This window comes from Helianthus annuus, chromosome 4 (assembly GCF_002127325.2).
Source record: "Helianthus annuus cultivar XRQ/B chromosome 4, HanXRQr2.0-SUNRISE, whole genome shotgun sequence".
Classification (NCBI taxonomy): Eukaryota; Viridiplantae; Streptophyta; class Magnoliopsida; order Asterales; family Asteraceae; genus Helianthus; species Helianthus annuus.
The window spans coordinates 181,233,673-181,249,854 of record NC_035436.2 but is presented as its reverse complement, the minus strand read 5'-3'; the positions used below and the strand labels follow the sequence as shown (position 1 = coordinate 181,249,854).

The 16,182-nt window shown below is 37.6% G+C and overlaps 1 protein-coding gene and 1 long non-coding RNA gene across 2 annotated transcripts; one reads left to right on the top strand and one right to left on the bottom strand.

Annotated features, from left to right (window-relative positions):
- Positions 1–3,695: 3,695 nt before the first annotated feature.
- Positions 3,696–4,385, bottom strand: LOC110935111. Its single transcript, XR_002588876.2, has 3 exons — positions 4,188–4,385; positions 3,874–3,932; positions 3,696–3,781 (listed from the first exon to the last, which is right to left on the bottom strand). It is a non-coding gene; the product is annotated as an uncharacterized LOC110935111 (long non-coding RNA).
- Positions 4,386–8,684: 4,299 nt separating this feature from the next.
- Positions 8,685–9,392, top strand: LOC110933951. Its single transcript, XM_022177151.1, has one exon. It carries the CDS (start codon positions 8,685–8,687, stop codon positions 9,390–9,392), a length of 708 nt encoding a protein of 235 aa, XP_022032843.1.
- The last annotated feature ends 6,790 nt before the right edge of the window (positions 9,393–16,182 follow it).

The window sequence follows — 16,182 nt, the reverse complement described above, 5'->3', positions numbered from 1 at the left end:
AGAATCCCTTTGTTGTTATCACCATGTGTATTCCGAGTTGTAAATCTAGACCCTATTTTGGTTATTTAACTTTATGACTCATTCTTGCAATTTTACCAAACTATAGGCTTCTTGAATCAAAACATCCTAACTTGCAACTAAATTTCTTCTTCTAAACCAGCAAGAAAATTACTTAGAGCATACTCTGCTGGTAAATTCCGATTACTAATAATAAAATCAAAAGAAACATGATAGCCCTTAGCATCTGCAGTTTGTTTCAGATTTTATAATTCAGGCATAGGGTCATCAAATAAGTTGCCCAATGTTACCTCTAAAGCACTCTTAAGTTCATACAAGTTCTGATTAATCACACTCATAGCTCTCCGCCACCGCGTTTGTGATGTCGGGTTTTCTCTGCCTTGGATCATCTGGTGTGTTTTCCACCATCTTAATCTCTATTTTCAGATTTATAAGTTGCATTTCAACACCATTTCATAAAACCTACAGTAACATACTTTACAAATGAATTGGAAGTGGTTAGAAATGTTAGAATAAAGACTAACCTCTTTCACTGTCCTGGCGAGTTCAATCATTGTAAATTCACCGGGATTACCAATGTTGATTGGTCTAGTGTTCTCCCCTTCCATCAGTCGAATAAGCCCATCAACCTATTACCATTGCAAAAAAGTCAATGTTTGACCACATTCCACATTTATATCATAAATGCATAATCATATTATCATTCAATATAATACCATATCAGAGACATAATAGAAACTACGAGTTTGGATTCGAGGAGCCTGAACATTCAAAGGCTCATCACTGCAAGAATTTATCGCACGTAGGTAAAACTAACTGAACGTATATTAACATGAATGCATTAATCATTATCATCAATCTATCAAATATCAAGAAGACAATAAATAAACAAATACTTAAAATGATAATACTGTAACAAAGCTCTCTTGCTAGCAACACAAGGATGCACCCGACCTCCCATAGGCTTAACACCGCCATCGCGGTTATCCAAGTTCTGATTAATCACACTCAAAGCTCTCTGGTTATATGTAACATTCCCATTTTTATCATATAAGAATTATAGGTTGTTTAAATTTATTAGCCACTAATAACTAGTTTTATTTTTAATTATTGGACCCAAATAGTTTTAAAAACTATTTAATATATAGTTGGTTGGAATATTCTATCAATTAATTCGCCTGTATATGGGTGACCTTTCTAATAAAATAAATTATATAAAACCTCATATAATTAGACGGATAGATTACGGGTAAGTTGATTGTTAGAAATATGAAGTACCTAGACGGGCCTAGTGACCGTCTAATAATTAAATTGTAAAAATATATTATATTTAGACTTACTCCGTTTTTAATGAAACTTGGTTCAAAATGTAGATACAAATATTCTCGTTCTAGTGACATATTCCTTATTTTATAAAATGTCATATTTTAAAAGTTATATGCACCAAATAAGTGAAGCGGTTAAATTAATTATAATAATAAAATAATAATAAAGCTAACATTTGAGACTTTGAAATTTTGTAGGTGTCGAGATATAGGAATCAAAATAAAATAATAAATAAAATTTAAAACTCTATCTACAAACTATGCATGATGGACGGGTGTGTATGAACGTGAAGCCATTTGAGGGCTCCAACATTTTGGAGAAAGTAGTATAAATAGTACATAACAATTCGATAAAAAAATTATCCTTCTACTCTATCTTTCGCCTACTCTCTCCATATATAAGTATATATTTTTATTATTTACCCTATAATAATAATAAAGCCATGCCCCGTTTTAAGTGTTTTAACTCCCGATCACCGCTACCCTTTTCCGATTGATCTGGGCCCATAACGCATGTCAAGGTCTGCCCGACTAAGTTCATTGGAGTTCTGTCTCGTGACATAGGGACAAGGTTGAGTTAGGGGTATTATAGTTACCACGAGTGCATTATATATTTTTAATAGCTCAGAAGTTATACCCAAGATTTATACCAGGAGGTTTTCTAGTTGAACCCTAAAGTTACAAAGTGAGTCCATTTTCTTTTCTCACCATTTTATTCCCTTTTTGTGATATAATTATATTCAAAAATGTCCCAAATTGATCCATTAGTGAAAGCCCGGACCCTCAAAACCCTAATCCATATCAAAATCAAGAAAATCATATTTTGACCCTCTCGCGGGCCGCGTAAAGCACAAGAGGGCCCTTACACGGGCCGCGTCAAATGAAAATTATTCCGGATAAGTATGAAGGCCACACGCGGGCCGCGTAGGTGTTCCTCCAAGTTCACGCGGGCCGCGACAGCTCAACGATAAGCAAAAGCCTGGTGCCGCCACGTGTCGATGACTCAGCAACCCTTGGCCGCCTTTATGGCGCTCGCGGGCCACGTAAATGTTATGCATGGGTTTACGCGGGCCGCGTAAAACCCATATTTTTGCTATAAATAGCCTGGACATCGAGCTTTCATTCTATGTCGAAAACAATTCTCAAAAACGAAAGTATGCTGCATAAAATCATAATTGTCATTAGGGAGGCGCTGCTACGATACAGGGTATTAACTCGATCGCTGCTACGATTCAATATCCGATCGATTGAAACTATCCGAGGGATGTTTAAGTGCTGCTCAAACCTGAGTTATACTTTGTCATTTGTCGTGATTCTGACAGGATGTTTGAGTGTCGCCTGAACTCGGGCTATACTCTGTCATTCGTTGCGAATCCGCTGGATGTTTAAGTATCGCACTTTGTCATTCGTTGTGAGGGTTTTAATCTCGTGAGCTTATCGTAAAAGTTGTATTCAGTTACTTACCTAGTTTTAGGTTATCAGGCTTATCAGTAGGCTAAACTCTACCCCATACACTTACAATCAAAGTAGATGCTAATTCTCAGAAGAATTTGAATCAGTAAGCTTGTTAAATCAATACTGCATGCTTATAATGTGAGTCATTCTCTTTTTATCAATTATGTTTTACAATAGTCCAAATTATTTTCAAAAGTTATAATTACAGGGATTAAGTCGTGGTTATCTTGAATCACTGGCTAGTGGGGTATTGTGCACATTACTAATTTCTTACAGTTAGGCTAATAAATCCTAACAGTGATAATCGTCACTACTTGGGTGAAAGGACCCAATAGTGGTATGACCATCGTCACCAGGAGGTGACAAGCCATTGTAATCGCTCTTATGCTGTAATTTATAACTAAGGGTCATTTTATAAAACCTGAATGAACTCACTCAGTATTTCCTGCTGACAAAACCTTTCTAAAACGCGTTTCAGGTAGTTACAGTAAATCGGAATAAGAGATGAATACGGCACCAAAAGGCTTACAGAAGTGGCTTAATTTTTATCAATTAAATTAAATTAAGAAAAGTTATTTTATGTATTCGGGTTATCCCATATTAAAGTTACCTTTGTATAAACATGGGTTTTATCCCATCTATTTAATAAATAAAATCCGGTGTTTCTAAACTCTGATATTTTTCCTAACTCATGGTTCTGATGAAATTTCCGCTGCAATGTTTTTAAAATAACCACCGGTACCATTTGGCTGCTCGCAGCTCCCGATTCCGTCCAGGGTGGGGTCGGGGGTCGTGACATTATACCCAATTTCACCACCAATAAATCACGAAGATTTAGGAACATAAGATACGAAGATTCCACAATTATTAAGGAAAAAAACTCTTTGATTCAACTAAAATCGACCGCACCTGAAGATAGGTCTGATCACTAATCCAATGTTACTCATCCTCACATCTTCCTTGTAACCACGGCTAGTCACGATCTGGTTCAAAACATCACAAAATGTAACTGATGCGTGAGTGAAATTGATGCATAATTAACAACCTGGATTTAAAGTGTAGAACAAAGATTTACCATCATCCTAGCATAAGCAGATCCAATATGACCAGCTCTAATCACACCAACAGTTTGCCCTTTGAGCAATAGAGCAAAATTAAGGTTTGTTACTGACAATTGTAATTCAAAATTTCAAATCCACAACCTAAACTTAAAAACAGAGGTAACCCACAACCGAATAGCTACCAAAACTGGATACAAAGCAAGAAAGGTATAACCTTTTTCACAGCACCACAAAACGGGATGCTCAAATCTGTTGATCTTGGTGAAAAATTCTCATTACGAACTGAAATGAAACAACAAATAAGAATGGTGAAGATGAGTGTACGCACCAGTACCTCTGCTCTGTTTGGATATGCTGATCTCAGTGATAACGCCGATGAGATTAACTTTCTGATTGATTGAAGCCAGTGCCTCTGCTCTGTTTGACTGTTTGCGATTGTGTTTTTTTTATGAATAGCTATGAACGGAGGGTTCGGAAACAATGATTTTGGTCAGCTTCAAGCTACTATTACGGCAGCGGATGATGTTGCTTCCCGTCGGAATCTCCGATGGCCGACGGTTGCTTCCGACGCCTTACATAGTGGAGTTTTCTTATCTTCTTCGCCGTTCAAGTTTTCTTATCTTCTTCTCCGTTGAAGTTTTCTTATCTTCTTCTCTGTTGCCATTGCTGCAATCTGGTTCCTTTCAATAGTTGCTATAGATATTTAGGGTTTCAAAGAGATGGATTGATATTGTGGTTTGAATTTTAAATGCAGAGCCTGAATGATGTAATAATGTTATATATGTGGAGCCAGAATTTTGAATTTTGAATTTTGAATCTGGGCAGAGGTTTGAATTTAGAATGAAGGGAGAGGTTTGAAATTTGAATGAAAGGCAGAGGTTTGAATTTTAAATGTATTTTAAATTAAGCTTTATGATGTAATAATTACATAAGAAAAGCATTGTTAGACAGCCTCTATGGCTGCCACCTCAGCTTTTCTTATGTCACTCAGATTTCTCCTTTTATAGAAAGTATAGATAAGAGCATTTATATTTGAGTTTGCATCTCTTTCTCTATCTCCAAATTTTATAAAGTTCTATATTTCATCTTCTTCTCTATAATATTCATATCTTCAAATTTTAAAACTTGTAACCATTTGTTATTTTATCTCAAGAATTTAGGTTTGTATATCAAGCACCGAAGAAAGAAAAATTACAAAACAAAATAATGATGGAGATGTGGGAGATTAAACAAAATTTATAGTAAAATACCTTTTGGATATGGAGATTGAGATTTCAATGGATATGTTCTAAAGATACATCGTTAGATAATGAAATCAAAAGTATATACAAGAGAAAGAACATGTGTTACATTAAACTAGTAGGGAACCCGTGCGTATCAATGGAGTCGACATAGGACAAGAACATAACTCACACCTTGAAACGATATAAAAGTCGTATCTAAGTTGTGCATGTATATATATAAGCACCAGCGCTTTGTGTCGGGGCAAGTTTTTTATGGTCACACGGGACAACTAAATGATAACATGTTGCGTTTTATGACGCTACAAGTAAATACCAAAAAAGGGGGCTTCGTCAGGGGATGTGAGGCCCAAAAAAAGGCCTAGAAGCTCGAATGAGGAGGAGGAGCCTGGTTTTGGCTTTGTGGGATTTACGTCATCTCCTAAGGTTCCTCTGGACCTGAATGAGAGCGTTCAATCCAAAGATCCTCAAGAGGATGTCTCGTGCCCTTTAGATAATCAGACCGTTCATCATCCTCGAGTTCTTGATTCCTCGCTGGAGGAAGAAGTTAACGCCACCATCGAGATTGGGGCTCAAGTCGGTGTGGAAATCGGGCAGAAGTCGGATCAGATTCTCAACATCCTCGGATTATCAGGAACTAATGCGGTGGAGGTATGAATTTCTTGTCTTTTAATTTGCGTGGTATTGGGGGTGCCGAGACACAGCGGTGGGTGAAGGAGTTGAAATCGAAAAATGGTATTTGTTTTATGGCTTTTCAAGAATCCAAAAAAGAGGTGGTAAATGTTGGAGATGTTTCGGGCTATTGGGGTGATAGGAAGTTTGAGTTCGATTATGTTGGTTCGGTTGGGCTCTCGGGTGGGTTGGTATGTATCTGGGACCCGTCTGTTTTCCGGGTTTCGGAAGCGAGAAAGAGCAGAAATTATTTGTGTCTAAGTGGTAAGCTTGTGAGCAATGGTGCTACTCTTAACATAGTTAATGTCTACGCCCCCCAAAGTGTCATGGCCAAGCAGTCATTGTGGAACGAACTTACTCAGGTTATCTCGGATTCCGAAGGGTTATGGATGGTTACAGGGGATTTCAACGCGGTTCGGTGTCGTGAGGAGAAGAGGAATTGTGGGTTTAAACAGACCTGCTCTAATAATTTCAACAGCTTCATTTTTGATACAGGTTTAATCGAGTATAACATGTGCGGGAGGAAGTTTACTTATATTTCGTCCAACGGGAAGAAACTAAGCAAACTGGATAGATTCTTGGTTAATGTGGGCTTTTTTAACGCCTGGCCCGACGCGAAGGTAGAAGCTGTGCCCACTTTCTTGTCGGATCATAGGCCAATTATTCTTAAAACTTCTTTGGTTAACTTTGGCCCTAGACCTTTTCGGCTCTTTGATTCTTGGTTTGATAGGCCTGGTTTTCTCGAGGCCGTGGTCTCTGCTTTGGGTAAGGATCCTGGGTGTGATGGTCCCCCGGATGTTCGGCTTATGCGTAAGCTGGGGATTCTTAGGGCCGACCTCAAAATCTGGAGGGATGAGATGCTCAAGAAAGGGTCGGAAGAGGTTTCGTTGGCTCAAACGGATCTTGAGCACATTCAATCTGTTATGGAAGTTAGGGATTTATCGGAAGACGAGGAATGGTCTCTTCTTGAATGCAAAAGAGTTTTAAAAGAGGAAGAGGAGCGGAAAACCAGCGACCTCAAACAAAGATCTAGGATCAAGTGGGCTAAGGACGGGGATGAGAATTCGAGGTATTTCCACGCCATGATAAATTGTAGAAAAGCTTCGAATTCGCTTCATGGATTGGAAGTTAATGGCTCATGGGTTTCTAAGCCCTCGCTGGTAAAGAAGGAGGTCTTCAGGTTTTTCAGATCCAAGTTTGTCGAAGAATGTGATGTTCGGCCCCGGTTGGTTTGTGATGTTCTTAACTGTGTGTCTAAATCAGATGCCTCGATGCTAGATGATCGGTTCAGTTTAGACGAAATAAAGGCTGCGGTTTTCGGATGTGGGGATGACCGGGCCCCGGGTCCCGATGGGGTTAATTTTCGGTTCGTAAAGCGGTTTTGGCACTTGTTCGAAGCTGATCTCGTTGATATTATGGAGGAGTTTTATTCTTCCGGTTCTATTAGCTTGGGTTGCGGGTCCTCCTTTATCGCTTTGATTCCCAAGTCAAACGATCCGGTCGGTCTCAACGATTTCCGGCCGATCAGTTTAGTGGGTTTGATAAACAAAGTCATATCTAAAATTCTGGCGAACAGGCTTAAGAAAGTGTTGGATAAAGTCGTCTCTTTCTCCCAGTCCGCCTTTATTGGCGGAATGTTAATTCTTGACGGGCCGCTTATCATCAATGAGGTCTTGAATTGGGCTAAAAAATCTAATAAAAAGCTCTTCTTTCTTAAGATCGACTTCGAGAAGGCATATGATAATATTAATTGGAATTTTGTTCTCGATATGCTTTCCCAGTTGGGTTTCTCGGATAAGTGGAAGTCCTGGATCAAGGGGGTTCTGTCGTCTGCTAGGGCTTCAGTTCTGGTTAACGGTGCTCCTACATTTGAATTTAAGTGTTTCAAAGGAATGCGTCAAGGTGATCCGTTGTCACCTTTTCTCTTCGTTATCGCGATGGAAGCTCTTTCATGCATGATCAGAAAGGCCTGCAATTTGGGGATTGTAAAGGGGGTTGTCCTTCCGAATGATGGTCCTGTCGTTTCCCATTTGTTCTACGCGGATGACGCGGTCATTTTGGGCGAATGGTCCAGTAGTAATATCAAGAACGTGGTTAGAATCTTGAGATGTTTCCATCTTTGTTCGGGCCTAAAGATTAACCTATTGAAGTCGAATTTGTACGGGGTTGGGGTGCACTCTAACGATATAATTGAAATGGCTGGGATTATTGGGTGTCACGCGGATTCTTTCCCGTTTAAGTTTCTCGGGTTAAAAGTGGGGGCTAATATGAATCGCCACGAGAATTGGAGACCGGTTTTCGACTCATTGGAAAAACGGCTTTCCTTATGGAAAGCTTCTTTGCTATCTATTGGGGGGAGAGTGACTTTGATTCGCTCGGTGCTTGAAAGTCTCCCTAACTATTATTTTTCCCTTTATAGAGCCCCGACCAAGGTGGTGAAGGAGTTGGAAGCCGTGATTAGAAAGTTCCTGTGGGGAGGATCATCAGAGATCAAAAAGGTTCATTGGGTTGCGTGGGATAGGGTGGCCTCGCCGCTCGATTCGGGAGGTTTAGGGATTCAACGCCTTAGAGACGTCAATACCGCGCTTCTTTCAAAATGGGGGTGGAGATATAAGAATGAACAGGACAACTTATGGGTGAAGGTTGTGAACGCCATTCACGTCGGTGGGTCGGCCTGGGATTTTCTTCCGTTGAAGAAATCTCTTGGTGGAGTATGGAGCAGTATCGTGTCGATGTTTAAACGGCCGGTGATTGGCAACTTGCCGCTTCGGAATTTTTTTAAAGGGGAGGTTAAAAGCGGAGACAGTATCCTCTTTTGGCTGGATCCATGGCTGTACGATTTTCCTTTATAGGAAAAGTTCCCTAACCTGTTTAAGCTTGAGTTGGTGAAGACGTGCTGTGTGCGGGATCGCATGGATGGCGAAGGGCTTTGGCTCTGGAGGCATGACCCGACTACTAGTGAGGAACTTTCTGAATGGCAGGCGTTATCCGCTGCCTTGGTTTCGGTCTCGCTCTCTTCAGGTAAGGATAGTTGGTCGTGGTTGGGAGCCGGGCCGAAGGGGTATTCGGTTGCGGCTGTGAAACGGCTCATCAGTTCCTCACGTGACTTTAGTGACCGTTACGTGATGGAATGGTGTAGGTGGGTTCCCAAAAAGTGCAACATTTTCGCGTGGCGTGCCGATTTAAACAGAATTCCTACGTGTGATGCTCTCGGAAGTAGGGGTGTTGCGGTGATAGACGACTTGTGCAGCCTCTGTGGTGACGGGTTAGAAACGGTTTCTCACATTTTCTCGGCTTGTCGGATATCTTTGGGAGTGTGGGAGAAAGTTAGTCTCTGGTGCCGGATTCCGAGATTCTTCATATTTTCGTTCAGAGATTTAATCGAGTTACACAATGTGGGGGTTTACAACAAAGCGGTTCGTGTGGCCCTCCATGGGATTGTGGTTACGACTTGTTGGATGCTGTGGAAAGCGAGAAATAACGCGAGATTCAACGGATATAGGAGTAGTGCGGAGGAGATTTTTAGTGAAGTTAGAGTTGTTAGTTTTTTTTGGTATAAACATAGAGCGAAGAAAGGGGTTTTTGAGTGGGGAGATTGGTGTAAATTTGTGAGTATGTAGTGTTTGTAGTTTTTGTGTGTTCTGTTTTTCCGGCCCGGTCTTCGGGTTCGGAGTTGTGAATGAAGTTCTCTTTTCAAAAAAAAAAAAAAAACAAGTAAATACCACGAAATCCGTACACTATGATAACTATGAAAACAATATTATGTTAAAAGAAGATACCACAAAATCCGTACAATACGGAAACAAATAAAATAATTGCGCTAAAAATGAGAGATCGTTGTATTTATGAGATTGCTCTATTAGTTCCTTTGAACAATTACGATGGCTTAAATTTCAACAATGGTTTGGATTTAAATGAAGCACATGATTTCATTTCAATATATATAAATTTATTAGAATGATTGCCTTCTTCACAATAATCTATGAACCATGAACAGTTTACTCATTGATACGAAACCTACTTTAAAAGATTTACTTTATATGTATTCAACAATGATTTATTCACAAAAGGACCATTACATGGCCTTTACCATAATAATACCTCACCTTTGCATTGAGTTATATTAGTTTGCAAAAGAACAAGTGTGAAACAAAGGCGTTAATATAATGGCCTCAATCATTTTATTACATAAAAGTAACAATCTCGGTAATCATATTCTAACACCCCAACTATATATTCATATTTATAAAATATTTCCTAGCAACATGACACGGCCCATTTATTCACTAACTATATATATACAAATTTATTTAATACTAGGATTTTGCCCGCCGCGTTGCGGTGCCGCGCAACGGGTTGAAACATATAGTAAGACAAAACACGATTTGTAAAACGCAATGCGTAAAAGACAATTACAAAAAAAAGTGTAAATCACCAAGGTAGACACAAAGTGTACAACACAATGCCAAAGACATTTCGAAAAACACAATGCATTGGCATTTGCAAATGTAGGAGTTGCAGTCTAGGGGTTACAATTGCAAATTTTTTAAAGTTTGGCGGGAGTAATAGTGCAAGGGATAAAAAAACAAAGTCTAAAAAAGACAAAGTGTAAAAGTATCGGGTGGTGGCGGAAATGTGTAAAAGATGAGGGGGTGTTGGTGGAAATGTAAAAGAAGGGGGTTGGTGGCGTGACTGTGTAAGATCTAAGGGGGTGATGGTGGAAAACCAAAGTAAAGGGTTGGTGCTGGCAAAGTTTGAAAGATGAGGTTGTGGTTTTGGAAATCCAAAGTAGAAGGTTTAGGGACTAAATTTGTCATTTTATGAAACTTTGAAGATACCAAAGTCAAGGAGCTAAAATTGCAACAACGTGAAAGTACGGGGGTAGGGAGGCAAAGCCGGTGGGAAACCCACGCGTGTTGCGGCGCAAGTACATTGCAAACATCGAATAGATTAGTCGAAGCGTTATGTAATGCGTTAAACATATGAAAACACACATTTTGACGTATCCAATTTAACTCAATAGCATTGTAGCTGGATAAAAATGTAAAGTATATCGTATTTATATATTTATATGTGACTCGACTCATACATAGGAAACGTACAAAAAAGCATAAAATGTGTATCAAGGGAAGACTAACACGTGTAATCAAAAGTGATATTCATATCAACGGAAAAAATTATACCCTTAGCATGTTGCGGTAGGGTCGAAACGTAGAATTGGAAACGTACATAAAACAATCAAAAAACAAAATATATTTGACCTGACTTGTTCCCCAAAAAAGTTTACATCGAAACGTATACCAACTCAAATTTATACCGACACATAAATTTTTATATTCATAATACAACCCGCGGGCGATGCGTCATAGGCACGTTGCAAACAGATTAATCCAAGCGCTATGTCACGCGCAAACCACATGAAAGCGCATGTCTTGACGTATTCAGTTCAACTCAATGTATGGTTGAATCCAAACGTTTAGTTTTTTAAAAAAGAAATTAGTGAACGAAAATAATTAAAGAAAGCAATAAGCTAAAAATGTATAGATATACGGTACAACGATAAAGTTGAAACATTATAAACTTTTGAGATTAAACCTCAATGGTCTAATATTGCAATGTAATTGACTTGGAAAGGAAATGGACTCAAAACACAATTTAACAAAACTAAAAGCAAAGGGCCAAAATGTATTTTACTCAAAGTATGGGTGAAAAATTGAAGTTTAACTTGGAAAGGAAAGAGACTCAAAACGCAATTTAACAAAACTAAAAGAAAGGGGGTCAAAATGTATTTTACTCAAAGTATGGATGAAAAGAGGAAATGTCGAAATGGACTCAAAACGCAATTTAATAAAACTAAAAGCAAGGGGCCAAAATGTATTGCAGTAGCTTTAAATGTAGCCTTGTGAATTATTATTATTAAAATCAATATTTCTAATTATAATTACAAAAAGTGTATTGGCAATATTTTACTCAAATATTGTATGAAAAAGAGAAATGGCCCATGTAAGTAAGTTTATAATTTGGGCTATAAGTGTTTTTAGTCAACTGGCACGACCCATTTTCTCCATTTTCTTCCCATACAATATTGATATGGATTTGGATGGATACGCAACATTAACCATCAATATTGCCAATACACTTTTTGTAATTATAATTAGAAATATTGATTTTAATAATAATAATTCACAAGGCTACATTTAAAGCTACTGCAATAGATCTTGAATCACCTTTGCCATACTCTTTAAGACATTTTTCATTTGCGTACCAACTCGACCAGTCTATCTCACAACCCAATACATCACAGTCTTATTATAACCCAATACATATAAAGTTGGAAAATCAAATTAATTGAAACACAAAAATGAAAATCAACTAAATGATTGCCTTTCCAAAACCTGCCATGTAAGTCAAGTATATAGTCCACAAAAATGAAAATGAACTATTCATTAATGGCTGCCAATGAATATATATAAAGCATATCTACATTACTCAGTGACTTTCAAACCCGCGCGTTGCGGCGGGATGTTAATAATGTATGTCTTTATATGAATGGATCGGATCTGTTAGACTGGATTTAAAAACCGAATGACTTTTTTTATATTATTGTTATGATATTGTTTAGTTATAATATTTAAAATTAACTATATATATATATATACATACATACATACAAAAGGAAAAAGTATATCGTACATTACGGCCTAACGTACTTCACGTAAAACAACATCCGTGATTAATGTTTTTAATATGCGCGATTATTGTGTTTCAACATGCGTGATTTTGGATTTTTGAGTTATAACGTGCGTGATTACCTGTCGTACGTGATGTACGTTAAACCTTAATGTACGTTAACCTTCCTCCATACAAAAGTTAGTGAAAATGTAACAAATTAAATAAATACTTGAAATAATGATAATAATGATGTATTTATGCCTACTTAAAATACCTTTTTATGCCTAACTAAAAAAAATTAGATTTCGTATATTTTCAATTTATTCACCAATTTCAACATATCTATCCTTACTGCACATGCAGTCCTGCATCCAATTCATACGCTTACACAACTTGCTCTTGTTCGCACGGTTATTACCGGAAATCCAATTCATACGCTCACACAACTTGCTCTTCTTCGCACCGGTTATTACCGGAAAATGGATGCATCAACATCGTGAGGTCCACCACCGGTGACACTCCCCACATACTCATCCACCGAACGCCGTTTCTATTCGTCGCAACCGTTTCTAATTGTTGCAATGGTTTTTAATCAGTGCCATGGAAGGCCATACGATGCCGTCGCCGCAACCGTGTCTATTCGTCATCATCTTCCTCCGACATTTATTCCATTCTGGTACTTATTTCAAAAACACTAATTTTCGTGATTCAATAATAAGTTATTTTTATAACTTCTCAGCCATGGAACTCCATCGAAGAATTTGTATAATTTCTTCAAGATTTAAAATACGAACTCTTTTAATCAACAACGAACACATACAGGCATGAGTGTAATCATATACCCGAATCGAAGCGTCAAACGTAAACACAAAAACAACTTCACCAAATCAAGGACATACGTGATATGAAGATCTACAAATTGTCCGAGTAAATCTATTACAACAACGAATATCCCCACTTTCAGTGGTTACGTAACAGATTTAACCAAAACGGTGATGGAACAAACAAATTCCGGGTATAATTCAAAAGTTCCGTATTCAATTTCTAATTAAAATGGCAATAGCGCACAATTTAAGCCACTGAATATCTGCCTTTGATGTCCATGGCATAGGTGTTCTTTAAGAAAACGATTTGGATTTCTTGCGACGCCCGTGTATGAAGTTCGGATCTCTTCTCTTCATTTCACCAAATCAAAAGAGACGAATTTCTACATACGTTCAATAACGAACAAAGATGAAAACATGTAACGATTCATAACCAAATATTGGTCGAGTAACATATTTTTTTATGAAATAATGAATGTGTAATTTCAATATCGGATAAAATATTAAAAACATACCTTTTGGTTTTCACATAAATGGTGCCGACTCAATTCTTGTAAACGGTTTATATAACTTTTTCATTCCAACAAATAATTATGAAGGGGTGCCAACAAATAATTAATGATGTTGCATGAAGGGGTTCATAATTGTATTGCTTTCGAATTCGAATGGAGCGGTGTGGTGATTGAAGTGCTTTTGCACGTAACGGTGTCTTCCGGGGTGAACGGTGCAAGTTGATAATTTTAGCATGAGGCAGTGCTTTCGATGATTAAGAAGTGTTATGGATTCAGAATTCACTGGGGTGGCAGTTGGTTTTGTTTACTAATTCAAGAGTATTATTTAAGGGGTGTGTATATTGTGACATGTTGGTTTGGGGTGGTGGTTGGTATAAAATTGTGTTTAATATGTGTTTATTAATTCAAAGGTATTGTTTAAGTGATGTGATGTGAAAAGACACAACAATTAAGTTAGCCAAAGGTACCCTTTGTATGGTTATATAATTAAAAGGAAGAGGCATGTGTCTTAAATAAGGGAGTGTATGTGTTAAACAAAAGGGTATGTGTTAATCAAAGGGGTGTGTTAAACAAAGGGGTATGTGTTGATCAAAGGGGTGTGTGTGTTAAACAAAGGGGTATGTGTTGATCAAAGGGGTGTGTGTGTTAAACAAAGGGATATGTGTGTTAAACAAAAGGGTGTATGTTGATTTTTGTATAAGAGATATAATTAGAAATATTGATTTTAATAATAATAATTCACAAGGCTACATTTAAAGCTACTGCAATAGATCTTGAATCACCTTTGCCATACTCTTTAAGACATTTTTCATTTGCGTACCAACTCGACCAGTCTATCTCACAACCCAATACATCACAGTCTTATTATAACCCAATACATATAAAGTTGGAAAATCAAATTAATTGAAACACAAAAATGAAAATCAACTAAATGATTGCCTTTCCAAAACCTGCCATGTAAGTCAAGTATATAGTCCACAAAAATGAAAATGAACTATTCATTAATGGCTGCCAATGAATATATATAAAGCATATCTACATTACTCGTTTGTCGTTTATACAGTAAACAAAATGATGAAATCGCATACCTGCAAATGAACCAAGATTATTTTGTAAGTGAAGAAATATCACACCGGCCAGTACACAAGACCATTGGGTAAAGTTGGCAAAAGATGTCTCCGTAAGTCTCATAGTGATTCCGTTACCACTTTCACCTGGATTTTGGACCATAGTTAGAACTTGTTAATGATTTTGGACATTGAAAACTATATATTTTTTAATTATATTAACCATCAATTAATCCGGTTCTAAAGTTTTTTGTAAGACTCTTACTAAATTTAATAATATTTCCTCATATAAAGTATGCATTTTACGACAAAAATGCCGTTTTACAAAAGTATTCACATAACGATGTTCACCTTAAGTTTAAAACATTCAAAATATAGTTATAAAGTATTTACACGAGTCATAGCTAACAAAAGGAGCTAGGATAATGCGGAAGCTTCATTTGATGTGTGTTCGGTTCTTGAAAGATGCTTGATCTTCATCCAAAAGTATGTAGTGATCACCTATAATCAAAACCGTCATAAACATTAGTTATGATAGTTTATAATACATTTAATCAAGTTCGCAATGCAAAATAATCGACACAAGAATTTTTGCCAGTTATAAAGGCCTTCGCGAGCCGCGACCGATATCACCCCAAGCCTTCGTGGGGCGTGAGAGCTCTGACGAGGCCCGACCGAATTTCATTTCTTCTGTCGCGGGGCGCGACAGCCCTAATTCAACAGAAAGTTTGTTGCTGGCTCTGCATTTTTGCCCAACATTGCCTAATTTTACTCATTTATTCATAACTTTCACAAAACATATCCTTTTACATGATATCGACCATAAAACATATACCTACGTATCTAACACCTCGGGTTCACAAAATCTTGATTTATAAGCTAACGGCTTACAAATCCTTTATAAATTATTCGACCCGTTACCTATAATACCCTTTTTCATATATTACGGCGAAGGCTAACCCTTGACCATTTTACCCATTCTTCGGGCTTACTATCACTAGCGTATTTCGCTCCCAATACATGGTTTGCGCACGCATCAACATTATGCTTGACATATATTAATCAAGCACAAGTTTTATCCTTAATAACTTAAAGAATCTTAATTCTCTAAGTTTTCGACCCATTCTAAGTTCATAACCAAATTTAGCTTTTTCGTTACTCGGCTTACGCATCAAGTTTAAGGTTTGTTTGCGTGACACATAATTCACTTACAAACCGCTAATTCACTATTTGCTTGTTTTGACCCGTTTGGTTGTTAAGTGACATCCATCACTTCTTTAACATACCTAAACGCATCCAGATTTCACTATATCTATACATTCACATATCAATGAC